This window comes from Podarcis raffonei, chromosome 3 (assembly GCF_027172205.1).
Source record: "Podarcis raffonei isolate rPodRaf1 chromosome 3, rPodRaf1.pri, whole genome shotgun sequence".
Classification (NCBI taxonomy): domain Eukaryota; kingdom Metazoa; phylum Chordata; class Lepidosauria; order Squamata; family Lacertidae; genus Podarcis; species Podarcis raffonei.
The window spans coordinates 42,046,453-42,067,018 of NC_070604.1; the positions used below are offsets into that span (position 1 = coordinate 42,046,453).

The 20,566-nt window shown below is 38.7% G+C and overlaps 1 protein-coding gene across 7 annotated transcripts in view; it reads right to left on the bottom strand.

Annotated features, from left to right (window-relative positions):
- Positions 1–20,566, bottom strand: part of PHIP (pleckstrin homology domain interacting protein) — a 60,171-nt gene that overhangs the window by 11,403 nt on the left and 28,202 nt on the right. For 4 of the 7 annotated variants that reach the window (XM_053381327.1, XM_053381323.1, XM_053381328.1 and 1 more), the window contains 14 exons: positions 17,957–18,085; positions 17,396–17,621; positions 16,940–17,065; positions 15,711–15,894; positions 14,747–14,870; positions 13,456–13,596; positions 12,611–12,687; positions 10,679–10,910; positions 6,940–7,059; positions 4,574–4,681; positions 3,831–3,955; positions 3,272–3,354; positions 1,840–1,951; positions 1,542–1,654 (listed from right to left, as the gene is read on the bottom strand). In XM_053381327.1, coding sequence (XP_053237302.1) covers positions 1,542–1,654; positions 1,840–1,951; positions 3,272–3,354; positions 3,831–3,955; positions 4,574–4,681; positions 6,940–7,059; positions 10,679–10,910; positions 12,611–12,687; positions 13,456–13,596; positions 14,747–14,870; positions 15,711–15,894; positions 16,940–17,065; positions 17,396–17,621; positions 17,957–18,085 — 1,900 coding nt within the window. Of the gene's footprint in view, positions 1–1,541; positions 1,655–1,839; positions 1,952–3,271; positions 3,355–3,830; positions 3,956–4,573; positions 4,682–6,939; positions 7,060–10,678; positions 10,911–12,610; positions 12,688–13,455; positions 13,597–14,746; positions 14,871–15,710; positions 15,895–16,939; positions 17,066–17,395; positions 17,622–17,956; positions 18,086–18,771; positions 18,832–20,566 lie in introns of those variants that run through there. The other 3 variants (XM_053381326.1, XM_053381329.1, XM_053381330.1) reach the window with 3 other exon arrangements.

Consider the following 20,566-nt stretch of genomic DNA (forward strand, 5'->3'; position numbering starts at 1 on the left):
CAACATTTAATAGTCAAAGCTTTTCTTTATAAAAGTAGAGGCTGTTCCATATAGCAAGCGGTTTATGAAGTTTCTACTTTTCTTCTCACTGCAGTCAACATGGCAAGTGATCAGCATTCCTTCCACCTTTGGAGCTATGGAGATGGGTGGGGTACATTCTTGCAGTTGCATAGTGATTCCTGCCCCTTTTCCAAGCTCCAAGGTTGGAAGCAAGGCAGAAAGTTATTTAGTTGCTCTGTTGATGAGCTGACTAGCATTTCTTGCCTCTTGCCTTTTCTCTCTTCCTGTTCGTAATGAATTGTGAATTGTTTACATTGATGGAGATTATTTAAATTAAGTATTTTAATGTTATTTGTATTTTATAGGAAATGACATGTATAACAATGTATTGCTGGTGTTTATTTAGAATAGAATAGAATTTTATTATTACGGTCACAGACCAGTTCCGGGTCACTTACAATTTCCCCTTGTTTTTCATACTTTTCTGTGAATTGCTTTTGGGTGTACTTATATAGAAGAACAGAATACAAATATAGTGACTGACTGAAAGTTGTATCCAAAAGCGTTGCTGAGCAGTCAGATTTCCATCAGTGGAACAGGAAGGAATCCCCGTCTCCCTTGCAGCTCTTATCCAATCAGCTCTGGAGGGCTGGGGCCCCAAATAGTTTGCCAAGTGCCGCTGTCTCCATACAGCTGTATTTCAAGTGATCACCAACACCAAAGTGGGGGATTTTTGGCCCTCCAAGCATTTAACTACAGCTCACATCAGCCAAAGCAACCATAGGCAGTGGCTAACGTTAATGTGAGTTGTAGTTCAGCAACATTTGAAGGGCCAGAGGTTCCCCACACTTGACCTACATAAACAAATTAATTGGGACAGAGTCTTCATTCTTCCACTTTACCACTCATGAGTAGAAGCAATCATCATAATACTTCTAAAGTGTTAAATTTAATCAATTTATATATCAATATCTGTTGAACCCCTAAGTGCAAGTAGATAAATAGGTGCCGCTTTATAGCGGGAAGGTAAACGGCGTTTCCATGTGCTGCGCTGGTGCTGGCTCGCCAGAGCAGCTTTGTCACGCTGGCCACGTGACCCGGAAGTGTCTCCGGACAGCGCTGGCCCCCGGCCTCTTAAGCGAGATGGGCGCGCAACCCTAGAGTCGGACACGACTGGCCCATACGGGCAGGGGTACCTTTACCTTTTTATCTGTTGAACTTAAGAGAGTAAGGTGAATCCAGTGAATTGCAGTGAATCCAGCACAGTGTTATGAACTCTGGCCTTGGGAATTCACCCCAGCAATGCAATGGAAGGACAAGTTTTGGAGTCTTTGCAAAATGTTTGCTTCCAAGTAGTTTAACAACAAAATTTTGTATCAATTTCTGAAAACCAGGCAACCAAAATGCAGTGTTCAATTTTCTTAAAACAGGTAACTAGTTATTTCACAGACATTTTATTAATGTAATAAAGAAATTGATTTGTTTTCCCTTCTTTTATAGCATAATCAGCTTAACTTCTTTATAGTTCATCACATACGTACATAGTAAGTTCTGTCTCCTTTCTGTACATCTAGGGGAAAGTAGACACATACCATTGTTTGGTATAGGCTCCATATCCCAAGGACTCATTTTCTCAGCATCTCCATTGTCCCAACTTCAAGAGAGAGAGAGAAAATTACAACCAAGTTAAAGTTACTATTACTTATCTGAATATGTAGTTGATCAACACTTTACCCAAAAAATATTTTCAACAAAATGCAGGTAGAAAACGTACCAGCTAATGATTAAACACACATGAGGTTAAAAACAAAGAGAGAAAATAAAGCAAAAGCTACTAACCAGACATTGTAGCACTGAAACAAGCTGTCAGGATAATCAGGCTGAAGAGGTTCTTGACTTTCTATTGTTCCGAACCACCAAGCATCATCAATTACTGATCTAAATCGATCACCTGGACAAGAATACAAAGTCACGTCTTTACTCCAGAAGGGATAGAACTGTATCTTAACAGTTTCTTATAATCATGACCAATATTATTAGAGGTAGCTTTTGCCAACTATTGAACAAACAAGAAGATGCAACACCCTGACAACTTTCCATTAGCAGGACTGCATAAAGCTTCAGCTCTCTAATAACACCATTACAACCAGATAAGCTTGACAAAAGAAGATTCATTTCAGCGGGCTGCAAAATACTCCCAAAGGTAAGATGCCACAGAGGCTCTTTTGTTATTAAAGAGGTCTGTGTCACATCCTCTAATCTCATGTTGAGACTGTATGACAGAAGCAGTCTGTTTCCAGATATAAAGAAGGCAGCCATAAATTTGGCCCATATTCCTTCCTCCTACTACAGCATTCATTTTCTCAACATATGAGATATGAACAGTTCAAATACAGATCTCCATCCTGCATGTGGGCTTTAGCCAGCTCTGTTCACCAGGCTTAGAGGGTGAGGGCTGATTCCTCTCCATTCAGTCCTCTCCCCCCTCCCCTGTATGTGATCAGTACTGACAGCACTAAGTATCTGTTCAGCAGACACTGTTGGTCCAGAGATAAAAGATGGGCCCTGAAATCCTGTTTTTTGACTTACAATTACAGGAGAAGACAAGGCAGACAATAGTTTATTCATTCAGAACATACTCCTAAAAATATACTAAAACAAAAAAGTTTAAATTCTCTTCAGGTTTGTTTTGTTTTTAGTTTTTCATATCCAACTGTATTGCAAAAGTAATATTGATTTCGAATGTTATCTATGTAAGTATTACTAATCAATACTAATATTGATTAGTATTGTCAAGAAATAAAAGATTTATCATAATCAATTGTCAATTGTATAGTATAGAAACGAATTTTTAAAATTTTCTGCTTTAATAATTGCTTTCAATTATTGTTGCTTCTAAAATTCAGGTGAGGCAACTTGTTTTAACGTGAATCTATATGGCTTCCTGTTTCACTCATCCACCCAAAAATCTGAGATCTTGGTTCAAAGGACTTCTGTTCTTAATCCAGGAGCTTAGGTTTCGCAGGCCTTTAATTAGCTGGATAAAAGCCATGTTGCCACAGTTTTCTGTGTTGACCTAGTCAGCTCAGCTTTTACCTTCCTTAAAAAAGTAAACGCAAAATTGGGAAAATACAGTAAGTCTGGTATCTCTAGTTCAAAGCAGAAAACTTAGCAGGTTTGAGTAAATAATCCGTATTTATATTTAATGCTCAGAATTATAATTAACACCTGCCAAAACTACTGATACCATGATTGTATTAAAGGTACTTACCTATGTTCCAGCGTCTGTGTTTTGCATCATCAAACTGCTGCCTTAAGACTAGGAAATCGATAACATCTGGCATGTCATGATACCTGGATATAGCCAAAATAAGACAAAAATATTAAGAAAGGTGTTTGCTATTTCATAGCCAAAAGTATTTGAGAACATATCAATGCCAAGTAAAGATTTAGTAGACTTTGTAGAAGAACTTCAGTGTCCCCCCCCCCCAATACACTAAGGGATAAAGTAGAAGGTTGGTAGAAGACCAAATTAACACTGAATTGCTGGGAAGTGGGGGGGGGGCTGATTAAAATGAAGGCGTGCACACAGAAGTATAGCCCATTACTGCTCACTTATCTTCTCTTGACTTCTATTTTCAACAGGTAAAAGAAAGGGAAACAGGAATTTCTTTCAGAATCTCAAAGCAATGAATATTTGAAAGTTACTTACAAACCCTTTTAAGCTTCATTTTATAAGGACCTTTTAATTTAGATCCACTGCGAGCATATTACAAACACTTATTTAGCCGCAAATATTACAACAGCCGTATGTGAACAGTGGTCCTTACTTCATTGTAAAAGATCCTCCAGTCAATTTACCAGTATCTGGGTCAAGAAAAGCAAGTTTAAGGCAGCAAAGTGTAGGTAGCCCAACTTCATATTTTATTCCAACTATTTTCATGAGTTCTTGTTCCTGATGGAGACCAAAAAAAAAGCCTTGCATTAAGTAAACTAAGAAAATACAACAGAAAGAGTTAACATAAGACAGCAAAAGTAGTCTGGGAGTTCTAAGCTTTACCATATATTTCCTTGTATTTTGAAGTGAAATGGAGTCTACTTTTTAGTAATTTTTTAATGTATTTAATGTTGTACATTACTTCAGTGTCTAAAGACAATAGAGAATGTGATTCAAATACTACAGCACATGAGAGGGGGCTGAGGAGAAGGCAATGTGGTGTATAAATTATACAGAAACTTAATATGCAAACATTATACAAAAACGTAAGAAAGAGGACTATGCTAACAGCTACTCTTCATTTGACAATATATTTATCCTTTGCTGTCATGACCACAAAACACTGAAATTGCACTCAACTTACAAGAAGTTAGGAACAGTCAATGGCAGCAAGGGATGGAGGGAAATGCACACAAGATAGAAGAGGGTCAAGGATAAAGAATGCCACCTTGCCATGGTTTGTTTTAGAGGACAATCCTATGTATGCCTACAAAGGAATAAATCCTTCTGAGTTTAGGGGAGTTACTCCAAGATAAATACGTACAGAACTTAAAGGGGGAAACAGAAGAGACATACCCGTAGTTCCATCTTATGCCATGGCTGTTTCTTGGGATTAATGCTATATATTTTGTTCTTCTTTGCCATTAAAACATACGCTTCATGGCCTTGTCGGAAATAATATACCTTAAGAATAGAACAGAGACTTTTTTTAAAAAAAAATGCCACCCGACTTGATGTGTGAAAAAGTTGGTGATTCAAAAACATTAAATGTCTAGAGATATTTTTCTTGAAATTCTCTTCTTTTTAAAACTTGGAAGTCCATTTACCCAGCCGCATAACACATACTTAAATATCAGAGGACATGCTATTTGTCATTTCTACTTCCTGACCAGCGGCCACCTCTTCCCTTACCTCATTTTCACTGTTCCAGTCATGTCCTCTGCTACAATTCTGTTTTTACTCCCGCTAGCCTTTTCCACACAACATGAAGTGGTTGCTTTATACATGTTTCTGTATCATCTTTGAGAAGTGCCTGCTCTCAGCAAGCACCCATAAGATTTTTATACATTTATGAAATGTGTACATTTTGGGTTCTACCTAGCTTACAATAGCAAAATAGTCATGCTATGCTTTTCTCATTATTGCGCATAATATGAAACCAGTAAAGTGGCTAATAAGGCTCGCAGCTATATTTAAAAGCAGAATTCAACACTAATAATCAGTTTAAACATTTTGAGGCTTTTAATACACCACAGTGCAAGTTTATAACATTCAGTAAAAAAAAAGAGGTAAGAACCCCAGGACGGTTAAAGGTGACTATGGGGTGCAGCGCTCAACTCACTTCAGGGCAAGGGAGCCAGCGTTTGTCCAGACAGCTTTCCAGGTCATGTGGCCAGCATGACTACACTGCTTCTGGCGCAAGAGGACACCGTGACAAGTGCCAGAGCACACAGAAACACCATTTACCTTCCTGCCACAGCACTACCTATTTATCTACTCACACTGGTATGCTTTCAATCTGCTAGGTTGGCAGAAGATGGGATAGAGCAACGGGAGCTCACTCCATCATGTGAATTCAAATCGCCGACCTTCCAACAGGCAAGCCCAAGAGGCTCAGTGGCTTAGACCACAGCACTACCTGCTCCTATTTTATAACATTAGAATAAGAACACCTGGAATTTTATTCATTACATCCATCTTTAAGGAACTCAAGGTGGCATACAGGGCTCTTGGTCTCCTCATATTATCCCAACAACACCCTGTTGGGGAAGTATGCAGCAGGCCTAAGTTCACCCAGCAACCTTCACAGCCGAGTAGAAATTTTGAACCTTTCTCTCCCAAATCCTACTCTGACACTCTAACCATTGTAGCACCTGAGCTCTCCTAAACAAAACAGTTTTCCAGTTTCTGAGCAAAAGGGCTGATTCAGTTTATGGTGTGATGCTGAAACACCATGCCCTCTTGCCATGGCTACAGGCCCACTGGAATCCACACACCACAAAACTTTGGGAGGAAAACCTAAGCTCAGATATGCCTGCCAGAATTGCGATCTTCCATAAATATGGTCCGTACAATCAACAAGCAAGCCACACCTATAATTTCTTCTGGCTGACCCAGTTTTCTAGGCTGAAAATTTTTGGAGAATCAAGGAGTAGACAATCCTGTAAGGTAGAATGTTTTCTCCCACACCATGTTTTCCCTTCTCTGCCAAGAATCCATTGTACACAGTAACAAGGCTTACTAACTTTATAGAGAGCAGATCAGTCTAATTTCTTATCCTGAAGACCCTATTATACTGGGTGTAAATCTAAGGGTTGTTGGATGTCCCTCCCTTACGCCACCAGAGACAAATGATTCTGTAATAGAAGCTATAATGAACTGAGTAAATTTGCTTTAGGTATCTAACATTTGGCACTATATATAGATGGTGTGAGCTAGTTGAATTTATCAATAACTCTACCCAACCAAAATTTCTGCACTATAACAAAAGAGGGATTATTGGCAACTCTAATGATGGCTCCCATAAAAACAGCTCTCAAAAAGCTCTGCCCCAGCAGCCTGCCAAGGGAGAAGAAATAAGGGAGGAGGAAAATGTTCTCTTAACTCTGCACACCTCACCACTGCAATGATTTGCAAGGTTCACACATCTTGTGGACTGAAGAGTATACAGGCCTAAGAGACAAGCATCTCCTATATAGTTTTTCCTTCTCTATGAATTGCAATGCATTCCTCTTATACTGTTTGTACCCCAGTGTCTGAATCACTCAACAGTGACAAGTAGAGATAATTGGTATTTTAAAAACAAGCACCACTGTTCTGGGTTATTCCAGTGTTCTGCTTTGTTTTTGTTTTAATTACTCTGAAAATAGACTAATACAATAAAACAAGAATACACAGACAGAGCACAGCATAAAGGGAGAAAAAGAATTTTTTTAACATACCTCATCTCCCATTTGTGGTACAAATGGGCATCGGCGAGGAACAAGGTCTGTGATCCACACAGAAGGCAGCCATTCTTCCAATGTCAAGCCATTTTCTGCCAACACTCCCACAGCCAACCTCTAAAAGAAACCCCCCAATAAATCTGAATTAATCTCTAGCATTTTTTTATTTTTAAAAAAACTGCATTTGAGGCATCGTTAGAAGTCTAAAGAATTACTGAAAAATATATCTAATTTGAAATATTTTGGTTAGCCATCGGGGGGGGGGGGGACGAAATAGGAGAATGTTTGTAACAGGAGCAAACCTGACACACCCCTTGTCTACATAGGACTCCCACCACGGGTCCTGCTTCTTATGCTAGACTGTGATAGAACTCTGGAAATGAAAGATTGTGTATGTACTAACTAGCACATCTGTTCCTGTGTGTGCATGGAGGGTATATATTGCCTGGACCATGGGAAGGCACAAGTGGGTGGGTGCTTTGTGGGAAGCCTACTGTAAGGCAACTCAACCACTTCTGCTATACCTCAATTTGCAGCTCATTTGCTTCATCCCATTGATCCACTGGTTGCCACTAAGAATCGACCCAGACAATCTGCATAATTTAGCTCTGTTGCAAGATTCAGTTCTCATTATGATTCTAAGCATAGTGGAACCCTGCGAGCTAACTTTTTTTAAGGGTGGATATATAGAAAGGTGAAGATGAAGAAACAGCTCTCTGTAATGCAGAGAGAATCTTCTTATTGCATATAAAATTGTTATTTACAGAATCTGTATTTTCTAACTATCCGGTTTGAAATAAATTCAATTATGTGGTTTGGGAAACCACCCAAAATGTTTTTCATTAATTTAAAAAATGTCCAAATGCAATGCTGCTCTAGCTACACTGTTCTCTCTCACGCTACGCAGCCATTAACAGGAACTACGGTCTGGAAAGGATTCCAGGAGAGAGAGGGGAAAAGGGAAAGCCTATGTTAAGTGGCTGATCCTTTTCCAGCTCAGCTGCTTGTTTGTTTGTTTTAAGTACATGGTTTTCAATGTGTCCATTCTTCTTCCTTAACGTTTGGAGTTGCTTTGAGGAATACAGTTGGAAAGTAGAAAGCAAGTCTATTAGAATATAAACACACAGTATCAAAATCTTCTATAAGCTTGAATTTATCTTGGTTGTGCTCATATCCACATTATCACATATCAGCTGCACTGGCTCCCGGTGGAGTACAGGATCAGGTTTAAGGTGCTGGTTTTAACCTTTAAAGCCCTACACGGCCTAGGACCCTCGTACCTACGGGACCGCCTCTCCTGGTATGCCCCACAAAGAAACCTACGGTCTGCAAATAAAAACATCCTGAAGGTCCCAGGCCTCAGAGAGGTTAGGCTGGCCTCAACTAGAGCCAGGGCCTTCTCGGCTGCGGCTCCAATCTGGTGGAATGCTCTGTCAGAAGAGACTAGGGCCCTGCAGGACTTGACATCTTTCCGCAGGGCCTGCAAGACAGAGTTGTTCCACCAGGCCTTTGGTCAGGGCGCAGCCTGACTCCCTCCTCTGGCAACCTGCACAGAGTTTTGCTTAATGGTTGCCATTAACTTGATTTTAATTAATTTTTATAATGAAATATTTTTAGAATGTTGGTTTATTTGATTGTTTGATTATTTGATTGTTGTTAGCCGCCCTGAGCCCGGCTTCGGCTGGGGAGGGCGGGATATAAATAAAATTTATTATTATTATTATTATTATTAATAAAATAAAGCCTAATTGAGGTCTTCAAAGTAAATTTTCAAAAGATAGTCACCATCTTCACATCCTTACTGCAGAGTATGATTTTTACCAACTGCTATTTTTTAATGGTGGGTCCCCACAATTTTAATGAAAAGAATTAATGAAGCCATGAAGATTGAAGCAGTGGGACCAGTAAATGGAGCTTAGATACTTTGCAAGTTGTCTCCAATCTGATATATAGACCAACCCTGCAATTCAGTCTCTGGTTTGGAAATCGGAAGCTTCTGCTTTAAATTAACCACAATTTAGTCTTCATCCAAACTCAGTTGTGGTTAATCTTAAATATACTGTAGTTAGTGAAAACAAGCCAGATTCATAAATCCAAGTTTAAAATTTGGTTCATTGCCACTAATCATACCTAAGACTAACTGCCATTTGTCCTGGTTTGGATGCCATGAGAAGCTACAGTTAGCCTGGATAGCTCAGTTGGTTAGAGCATGGTGCTGATAATGTCAAGGTTGCAAGTTCGATCCCCATACGGGACAGCTGCGTATTCCTGCATTGCAGGGGACTGTACTCGAATGATCCTCAAGGTCCCTTCCAGCTCTGCAATTCTATGATTCTAAAACAAAAGTGGGAACTTGTGAAGTCCTCACAGCAACACTAGAGAATGAGGAGAGAAGCAATAATGCTAAAATATGGTTTGGCATGACATGTTAATGCAGCCAGCAGTTGGGTTCAGATGCAACACTACACCATATCTTGTTTAGAACTACAGGAATCAAGCTGGGTTGGCCTCAGCATCACATGCTCCCACACACCTTCTATTTTCAATTAATTACACTACTTACTTGGTTGAAATTGAAACCTATTATTCATGGTAACTATGGTTTATGGAAATAAGCTGGGTTATAAATCAGAATTTGAAGTTGGCTTGTTTCCCTAAACCACAGTTCACACTAACCATAGTTTGTACAGGATTCAGCATATTGAGTAAATTCTGTTAGCTGAAGATTAAAAGCAAGGAATAGCACAAACCCTGAGGCCTGGGCAAATAACATTAAATCATATTGAGTAATTTTCTGCTAGAAAATGGATATAAATATTCTACACACAAAAACACACAAACACACCATAGTTTAGCATTGTATGTGAAACAGGTTACGATTTTGCCATTCAAGGGATGACAGTTCCCCCCCCACACACACACAGGTACTCAGGATCCTGAACAATTAATCAACAAGTAGGCAACTGATGCAGAAAAACATTGGCTTGGATCCAAACATACATCTATGAACAGAACAGAATTTACTTTCACAGAACAGAGCTTTCCTGCCTCCCCATTCCCTTTGTGCCTTCTGCTACTTCCGAAATCTGCTCTGGGATTGGGAGGCCCTAATGAACAGTGTGGGATATGGTACAGAGGGCTACAAATAGAGAAGGGGTTTTACAGAAATGTCCTTCTTTCTTACAGGAACAGAGGAGCAACTTAAGATCCAAACCATTATCTGGAAAAGCCCTACAAAGTAGTAGAAAACACAGAAGCAATACAGAAATACAACCAGGGTTGTTCTTCCAAGTCCCCAAACAGCTTTTATGTGGCTGTCCTCTATGACAATGCATTAACATAAAAGCATTCCACAGGTGAATGATTAAAAAAAAAGTGCATTCAAAATGCACAAGGAGGACAGGTGCCATCACTACATTTAATCTGAATGAAAGTCACACTGCATTAGAACAAAACTACTCTACTAATGGGTTGGATCAAAGAGATTCTCTTCTGTTGATAAAAGAATTCATTTCCTGTGTATTTAACACATGCAAGACTTCAAAACTCTTGCAAAGTAAAAAAGAAAGTAGCACTTTCAAGTTCAGAAACATGTAAGTACATTAATGTAGTGTGGTGGGTGCCTTAAAATTATAACTGCCATTCATAGGGATCAATATTGACAACAATTAAAGAAACATTACTGATAATCAGAATAATGTTTATATTAGCTAATTTTCTACTACTATAATACAACCTTTTGCTTTCTCTCTTTGGGTTTCCTTTTCTTTGGTGATGTTGGACCATCTTTGTATTCCGTATCTTTTTTTTTTTCCTTTCTGATTTGCTTTTGCCTCTGTTTTTCAGGACCTTCCTCATCTTCTGAGCTGCTTTCTGCTTTCTTAGTCTTAATTTTAGGAACTTTCTTTGGTGGTTGCAGATTAATTCCTGCATCTGCTGTCCAGTCTGAATAATCACTAGAATAGTCACTAGATGAAAGAACAAACCAATAATAAATTTACACAAGCTTAACACACGCAAAAATAACTTTCCAGCTAGGACTTAAAATCTAGAGAGCTACACTGGCTTCCAGTACGTTTCTGAGCACAATTCAAAGTGTTGGTGCTGACCTTTAAAGCCCTAAATGGCTTCGGCCCAGTAAACCTGAAGGAGCGTCTCCAGCCCATCGTTCTTCCCGGACACTGAGGTCCAGCACCGAGGGCCTTCTGGTGGTTGCCTCGCTGCGAGAAGCCAAGTTACAGGGAACCAGGCAGAGGGCCTTCTCGGTAGTGGCACCCACCCTGTGGAACGCCCTTCCACCAAATGTCAAAGAGAACAACACCAACCAGACTTTTAGAAGACATCTGAAGGCAGCCCTGTTTAGGGAAGCTTTTAATGTTTATCAGACCACTGTATTTTAATATTTTGTTGGAAGCCGCTCAGAGTGGCTGGGGAAACCCTGGCAGATGGGCGGGGTATAAATAATGATGATGATGATGCTAAGAAGATTTAAGTGTTTCCTACCCCACCTTTACTAGAACTAGAATTGATTGACTCTACATGCATTTCCTGAATGGATCGCTAAAGGATGAACATAATCCTATGCATAAAAACAGGTATACAAGAGTAGAATGTATTTTTAAAATAAAAACTACCAAATTATGAAACTTTCCTTAAATATTCCAATTAACACATATTTAATCTTATTTCCAATATAGTGGTTAGCTTTGGATCCCAAATACAACTATAAGCTTGAAAAAACAGATTATTGCTACTTATAGTTAACATTTACTGTACTTAAAGTAACATTTCTAATGTTTTAAAATTTCCTGTTTTCTAGTTTATACTAACCAGGTTCAGGTTACCATTCTGTGTAATACATGAAATCAGTCACTTGCAAAACTGCAGAACTACTTTTCCAATCTCCTTAAATATACTTCTGCTATTAAACATTTAAGAATAATTGTCCTACTGAACGCCTCAAAAAATAGGCCCATGAAGTACTGTTTTTAATCACTGTTACACTGCCTTTTCTGTTATTTAAATGATTTCTTACATTTTGTGCATTAGCTCAACAATGCTTTGCCTTTATCTAGTGACCCATCATAAAGACTTTGCAAAAATATCAATACAGAATATTTTTTTGACAAACTTCCAGTTCCTTCATTTACTTAAACTAAAGTTACCCTCTAGACCTAAATATATTTATGCATGTTTTTTCAATGTCTATGTTAAACTATTCAAACTAGGGGAAATCCATTCTCAATGTTCAACTTTTGCTTTAGCTTAGACAAGAAAATCTTATAGACTATAGCTGGGACCTACAAATACTTGATCTATATATGCAAGGGATATAGGACTGCTACCCTAGAGCATCTCACTACCTTGAGAGTGGGTTTCAAAGTATGGAAGAGTCTGGTGCTTAAAAGGGGAGGATGAAAATCCCCTGTGCATGTACAGCAGCTTGGATCCCAGCCTAAGTATTTTCTTTTCTTCTTACTCTCTTTCTTTTCTTTTCTTTTTTCTTTTTTTGCATTCCATAACTGTTTGTTAAACCATTTTTTCTTAATCTCATTGTTTTTATTTTTTCCCTTTTTAAAGTTCTTTCTTTCCTTTATGCTATTATATATAGAGTGCGCGCAAACATGCATTTAACAGACTTTACGGACCTTTATATTTAGTCTCTTACCTAGAACTGCCATCACTGTGCCATGCTTTCCTCTCGTCTTCAGATGTTCCGCCACTTGCAACAACTACTTCTCCCTCCTAAGAGCAAGGGAATATAATGTTTGTTTATGTTAGGATATTTCCGTTCCACCTTAAAAGGGAGCAGGATGTTTGTGTCACAGCCTGCGTAATTTCCTGTCTCACAGGATGTTTATGTTGTCTGTTCCTTTCGTTTTCTGCTGTTTGCCTGAGCCGTCGGAGCAGACGGTCATGTCTCCTTTTGTTCTGACCTACGCAAAATAAACTGTAAATATGCTGTCCTGCTGTGCAACTTTTGCTGTGTGAATTCTGCTGATAGAGTGTGCACAAGCCTGAGGCTTCGTGCCGCTAAATTGCTGATATTGCCTGACTACGGGAGGTCGATGGATCGTCCGGCAAGGAGCTTGGGGGCTCAGATGGACTTTATCTCCCTGGCAGTATCCCAACAGTTTATAGCTAGTAATACATACTAGAATATAATGTCTATCCACATAATACAAACATCATTCATATGGGTCTAGACTTGTCCCCTGTTCACAAAGGCAGAATCAGCTTCCAGCAGAGGTCCCTTTGCTGTAGATCCCTCTCCAATTTTCATCTACTGCTCCCTGCACTCCCCCACCCACATGCTGTTTCCTGGAAGAAGGGCCTGGCTACCTGGTATGATGAGCAGGAGCCCTCCACACTGCAGCACTGCCTTGCTAAAGCAAGCATGTCAGTTTTGATGCATGCAACTTAAATGTCACACAAAAATGTTGACCCACCACCAACATAAACCTGAATGAATGCTACTGTCACCGTCCCATAAAATATAATTCAGTGTCTTACTTCTGAGGAACTGCTTCCTTTTTCCGCATCTTCATTTGGCCTGGCAGTTTCTTCTAGCGCATATCTAGTACGGTAGTTATGTTGGTTGGCCTGTTGCTTTTTTGAATCACCAACATCTAACAGATTATCATGAGAATGATTCTAGGAAGACACAAAATGGCCATTACAAGAAGATACACAAGAAGTCACTGTTCCCAAATTCTTTTTGATGAACGATCTTAACATGTAGATTGAATTTTTGAACAGATTTAACTTTATATGGTTTTTATAATATAGAAGATCGGGATGAAGCAACTGCAACATTTTATCTAGGTATACAAAAGTAGGGTTCTGCTTGGAGCAACTGATCTAGCTCACATACTGCTACAACGTCCTAGGGCATGTTGAATTTTTCAACTTTCAAATTCAAAAAATGAGAGGTACTAAAAAGTGGTAACAGGACTTGGGAATTCAAAAATATTTTTGTTAAATTAATATAATTTAGTTTTGCTTGGTAAGTAAAATGTGTGTAGAATTGCACAGAAATCAGTAAAATAATTTCCAAGTACTTGCAGTTATATAATATATTAATATTACTTAGCATTCACATGCAGTTTACATTTTTAGAAAGTAAAATTAAAATTATTTGGTTTTCCAAAAGCAAATTATGTGCTTCTTCATCAAAAAAATAACAGCAGATTTGAATTCCTCACACTAAAAGCATATTTTAAAGATCCCCCTCATAGAAGAAGAAGAAGAAGAAGAAGAAGAAGAAGAGGAGGAGGAGGAGGAGGAGGAGGAGGAGGAGGAGGAGGAGGAGGAGTTTGGATTTAATATCCCGCCTTTCACTCCCTTTAAGGAGTCTCAAAGCGGCTAACATTCTCCTTTCCCTTCCTCCCCCACAACAAACACTCTGTGAGGTGAGTGGGGCTGAGAGACTTCAGAGAAGTGTGACTAGCCCAAGGTCACCCAGCAGCTACATGTGGAGGAGCAGAGACGCAAACCCGGTTCCCCAGATTACAAGACTACCGCTCTTAACCACACCACCACACTGGCTCTTGCCAGTGCAAAAAAAAAAATCACCCCTAAAAAGCCATGCCCTCCTATCCCATATACCCTCAGCTTTCCCGAAGATCTGCCTTGCTATGGTTGAAATCCTGTTCTACCTTATATCAGACTTCTATCCCAATTATATTTGAGTCTACCCAGCAATAATTCCTACTGATTGCAATGAGGCTTAGTTGCAAGTAATTCTGTTTAGGGCTGCACCTTTCATGAGGGACTGCATTACAGACAATGGTTCACTGCTTACCTTAGGTAAAGATGGTATTTTATTCTCTCTAGGAACATGAGGGATAATGTGTTTTCTTTTCTCTTCTGACCTGTACAACTTGATTTCTTCTTCTCCCTTTGCTGTTCTCCATTCCTCCTGCCTACTACAAAAGAGAAATTTAGATACTAATGTGCACATATTTTCCAGTATAATTCTACATGCAGTAGAATTACAAAGTCCATGCCAATTCCTGGAGAAGAGGCCATGTGCCCACACACTTCAATATGTTCCATGTTTGACAATGTAGGACTCCAAAGTAGTTACGCCAATATAATTCAACAACTCCTTCTGCAGTTTTAAAATAGCATACCAAAAATTTTAATCCCCTCAAAAGGTGAAAAAGATGATAGATCTGTACACACATTTATTCATATTCACAAAACTGAAGAATTTTGTAATGAACATTTTAGAGTTCTAAAATGTTAAGTCCAAGGAATGCACACCCACTTCTGGCTCATAGAATTAACCCATATTCTAAAATTAACCCATATTTTAAAAACAGGTGATTTTTTTTCCCGTGTGTCATAAAGATGAACTTTTAACAGTACCATAGAATATCTCTTTCTGCAACATTGAGAAGATACTGTAAAAGATAAAGAATGATTAATTCAAGGCTAGATGTTCAGGACCCTAATGGTGCAGATTCTCCAGAACCAACATGGGTGATAGTTTTTTTTTGTTTTAAAGGTGACCACTAAGGGCATAATAGATATACTCCAGGCACAGCAAGTGAAAGAAGAGATTCTGTATCTGCAGCCATTCCTCCAATAATAAATTTGGGAACACTGCTTGTTATATGGATTTAAAGAAAAGCAAAAGCATCCTGTGAAGACTGATACCAGTTTGGGGCTTTTAAATGAAATATGTACAAATAACTTCCAAGGTTAATTGTAAGCCTAGCTGTTCAAACTTAGGAACTTGATACCAAGATACTTGAATTTACCTAGCTACTCCTGTTGACAGCTCTGGTACCACAACCCTTCGACTCCATGCCACTAGGTCTCTCTCAGTAGCTATCTCACTTCTTGGTGCATTGCTATGCATCTGCCGCACTCCTTCAATTTGTCCACTGCGTCTTAACCCCACATTTGGTGGTGAATGTACCTCAGAGGTTGAGTTTACAGAGCCTTTGAAATGAAAAACAATATTTTCAGAGACAGTTCTGAGGGAATCTGATGCATAAAATTAATGGCTTAGAACCTAATTCCTGTGAACAAACTCACTCAAAGCATGTTACTGCTGACAGAAAGGGGGATTTTCACAATTTCCCCATCTCCCCACAGCCCAGCTCAAAAGTTGGCTACAGAGATTTGGGGAACCCCCCAGAACAGTGTGAAAGTGGCACTGAAAGCCATAGAGAGAATCAGGAAAAATCACCTTCCCAGCTCCAAGAGCCTTTGCTGAAACTGAACCCCTTCCACAGACAGAATATTTGTTCTGTTCACAGAAATACAACTCAGGATCCCAAGCAAGATAATTACATGTAGATTAAAAATACAACTTCTAAATATAGTTAGGTAGCTTGGGAATCTGAATTAACCACCCTTATAAAGCACAACAGTAAGTTCACTACATTCAACTGCTCAAGGCTGTAAACTGTAAAATGGGTGCCACTATTGCCTTCTTCGGGTGTTACAATGATTGAAGTGAACACATGGAGGGAGCCAGCAGAAATTAGTGCCCTACTTCTACTGCCCCCTCTAGAGGATGAAAATCTGAAGCAGGGAACCTCCTTTACTATTCTGTATTACTCTTGTAGAAGGAGGCTCCCCACACAACGCAAATTCTTATTTTCCAGGGATCTAAAATGCATGGGGAACCTTCGTGAGCAGAAGGCTCCCTGCTTCAAACAGTCACCCTTCGCAAGATGGAGTATAACCAAAACGGCAACACGGCATGAGGCTTGAGTGCTCATCCCTACTACTGTCCTCATGAGTTCACTCCACTCCTTATTTTAATGTCTGAAGACAGTTTATGCAACTCCCTTAAGCTTTCCTGCTAGTTGGAATTTGATGAAGTTCCTTGGTTTAAAAACAAATACATTTTATTACTGGAAAGTGATGAAAGACATTATTATTGTGCTCAAGTGCCCCCTTTCCATAAATGTGATATACTGAATGGAGGCAAGTCAGATCCTGCTTATTTGGCTATTTAAATAAGGAGTTATTTTACCCCGGCCAACTCTGTTAGTGTTGCTAGTTCCAGCCTCTCCTGATCGCCTTTGATCTTGCTCTTGTTGAAGTCTCTGTATCATGCTGTCCAAGGGGCTAACTTGCTGACTCAAAACCTGGTTCAGTCCTATGAAAAGCAGAATTTGAATTTAGTTCTTCAGCTGATCCATAATTTCTCAATAAGTATTAGAAGTATTGGAATATTACCAATGATTCCCCTTTGCATTAAAGGTAGTTGGAGATTATGAATGTGAAATTGCCTCTTTATTAGTGATCATTAAGACAGCATAAATAATGCTGGAAAACAATTAACATTATCTCATTGCTTTTCCCATATGCACACCACTGTGAATTTAGTCTGGTAACAGTGCTAAGACATCTTCCTTGGAAATCCTGTTGAATACTGCATACTCAAATAAAACTTCAAAGGCCCATGTCAAGTTGAAGTTGTTGATACCTGAAGAAGTTACCCCCATCTGGGGAATAAGCTGCTCCTCTCTACAGTTTTCACGTCCTGGAACTAATCTCTGGTATCTTGATGGATGAGGGTTACCGTCAACATCAACTAAAAATGGTGGAGGCATGAGGTGTGGTGCTTGTTGTGTCTGTTCATCCAATACAAAGTTGTTGGCATCACGGATGAGAGGCCGATAATCACTGTGAAAGAACATCTGATCTGCTATCTGTAAATAAATCAAATTTTAAATTATAGACATAACTAGTATTTCATTGTTATTTGCAGCTCTTTCCTATTATTATTTTAAGAGTCAACTTCAGAAAAGCCATAAAGCACTAGCAAGCTACAGAAACACTTGTGTTCCAGATACTCCTGAATTTATGTAGCTTTTCCGATTTCCTATTTAAATAGCTTTTCCTATTTGTACCTAAATAGGAAAAGCTACATAAATGCAGGAGTATCTGGATATAAACCAGAGTCAGTTTGGATGGCCATGGTAAGTTACAGATCCTGTACAAAAGCTACAACTGAAACAAATTTAAGCTTTTTTCTGCATGATACCTTGTCATATTTGCTACTGGAGCCAAATCCAAAGATCAGAAGATGACCGTGAGAGTCTGTACAGGCAAAATGCTGGCCATCAGGAGAACACTTGCAGTCAAACACTGCCCCATGTCCTTGTCCTTCGATCTAAAATACAACAACACACAATATCAACAAACTTCTAACCAAAATTGTCATATTATTTTCAAACACATGACAAACCTATTTTTAAAAGGAAATATGCTGTTAGATGAAAATTACATTCAGCGTGGTTTATTTTTTTATATCACTTGTAAGCAAAGTCAGATATACCATTCATTAAACAATACTACATTTCCTGCCTTCTGACATTTTAAGAAAAAATAGAAGGTTACTCAATTAAGTTTACACTGTCTTTCATATAGTTATTCTTAAGGAGGATATACATTTTCCTCCACTATATTTTCAATAAAGACAAAGCTGTAATCCTAATATTCTATTGCTAGGAAGCAAGTCTCATTTGAAGATACTTCTAAGTAAACATGTTTAGGATCAGGCTATTAATGTAACTATCATTAAAAGCTGCAATAAAAATTAGTTTACAACATGGGAACAAAAGTATTTGACAGTTGCCCTTTGGTCTCATTTCATGACTAAGTGCTAAATTAGTTCTTGGCCCTTCTTGCAAACCACAATGAATTCTGTTTATTTAAAGCACTTGCCCAATTGTTGCCACTGCAACAAGGATATTTGAACTAGTTGCTTTTTACTTTCAACCTGAACACTGTATTTGATTGATTGCAACTCATATGAAGAACTGCAAATATTTTTAAAAAGAATTTACCTGATACTCATTTTCAGGTTTTCCACTTCCATTAATCCAGAACAAATGGGTTTTTGTTTTTCCCTGAAACCTGTCAACCAAGCACAGGTGACCAATCACCACTCTGAACTTTCATGCCCTATGTACTCTACCAATATTCCCAGTTGCAAAATAATTTCAGTGGCACTTAAGCGCAAAACACTTTCACCTAACCATGGCAAGGCAAGCGAGGAAATGGAGTTCCCTTCCACAAATAAGAGCTAGCTGAACCTTGCATTCTCTGAAGAAAGAGAATAATAAATAGTCCTATTTCTCATTGAGAAAATAAGGTACAGAGGTTGTCTTGATTAGTGTATACAGCATAGCAGGCCCAGAGATTATGGTGTGACTCCATGCTCTTCAAAATTCTAGATGTGCTTCAGAATCAGTAAACAAGAAGTCATAGTAATAAACATATTACCTGACAGTAAATTCCATTTAGTTCAAATAGAATTTACTTCCAAACTACAGGACCAAGGAGTTGGAGAAAAGCATTTACTATTCTATCCTAAAAGGAGTCAAAGAAGGGGTTGTTGAATAGGATAAGCAACTAAAGATAGCTAAATAAATTTTGTACCAACTCAAGCTTTCTAATGGCACAATTTTTAGTCTTTGGTATCAAAGGGAAAGGAGGTTGGACCCTTTGTATCATGGGAAGGGAAGAAGTTCCACAGCACAAGCTCAAAAATGCATTTGTGCTAACAATGCCTGCAATGGATACAGCCTTGTATCTCACATCAGTTGCTATTCAAACGTTCAGTGCTATAAGACTTACAAGTTTGTCTACAAATTTGTTAAACAGAATTAGTTTACTTAGAAGTCATCTGACTGCCAGTATAGTAGTTTTTCTTAACACAACATTCAGAGCCTGATCCTATACATGTTTACTTGAAAGAAACTCCTGATTTCAACAGGATCTAATCCCCAATAAGGGAAATCTAATTAATAGCGCAGGCTTAAGGTTGGAAAAGTGGCAGATGCTGAAAAGGTGTGCTGGAAGTACTGAACAGCAGTAGAGATGTGAAATACTTAATTTTAAAATTAAGACTAGATTTTCAACAACCTGGATAGTCGTCTGCTACACTTAACAGCAAAATGGTGTGTGATAACCACAACTACTAGCAGAAGCACCCTAAAAGATCACGAGGCAACTCATTGGTTTGCACTGGCTCAGTTTTATCTATTCCTTTTATACAACACTATCTTCAGCAAGAGACAACAACTGAAAAATGCAAGGGATTTACTGAATGAGCATGAGATGTGGAATAATCACGAGTATCACAAACCTTAATCTCTGCTTGATTTACAGTTTACAAGAACCCATTTGCTCTGAATTAGTAGATAGTATCATACTATCCAAAGAGAGTCTAGGCAAAAAGAATTCAATTATAACATTTCAATAAATCTCAAGTGCTCTTTTAAAGTTGGATTTCACCATAGAGTTTAGAAATGAGCAATATTAGCATGAGAAGAATTCCCCTTAATTGTCATGTTCAAAGCAGCAACTGTATACAAATAATGTTCCTGTTACAAGGGATAAAAGAAGTGGTCCCAATTCCTTCATACAGCAAGTTTATAAATAGCTATTGGCAAAGAATAACTGTTCCAGGCAACTGGACCACAGCCACATTCAGATGATCATACTTCTGCTAAATAAACGAAGATATCAACAACCCCTTTGTCAGTGTACACAGCCCCTTCATGCGAGCCATAATTAAACCAGAAAATACCGAAAAAATAATTGCTTCTTGCTTTGTCTGAACTGGGAAACTATGACTACCAGTTTC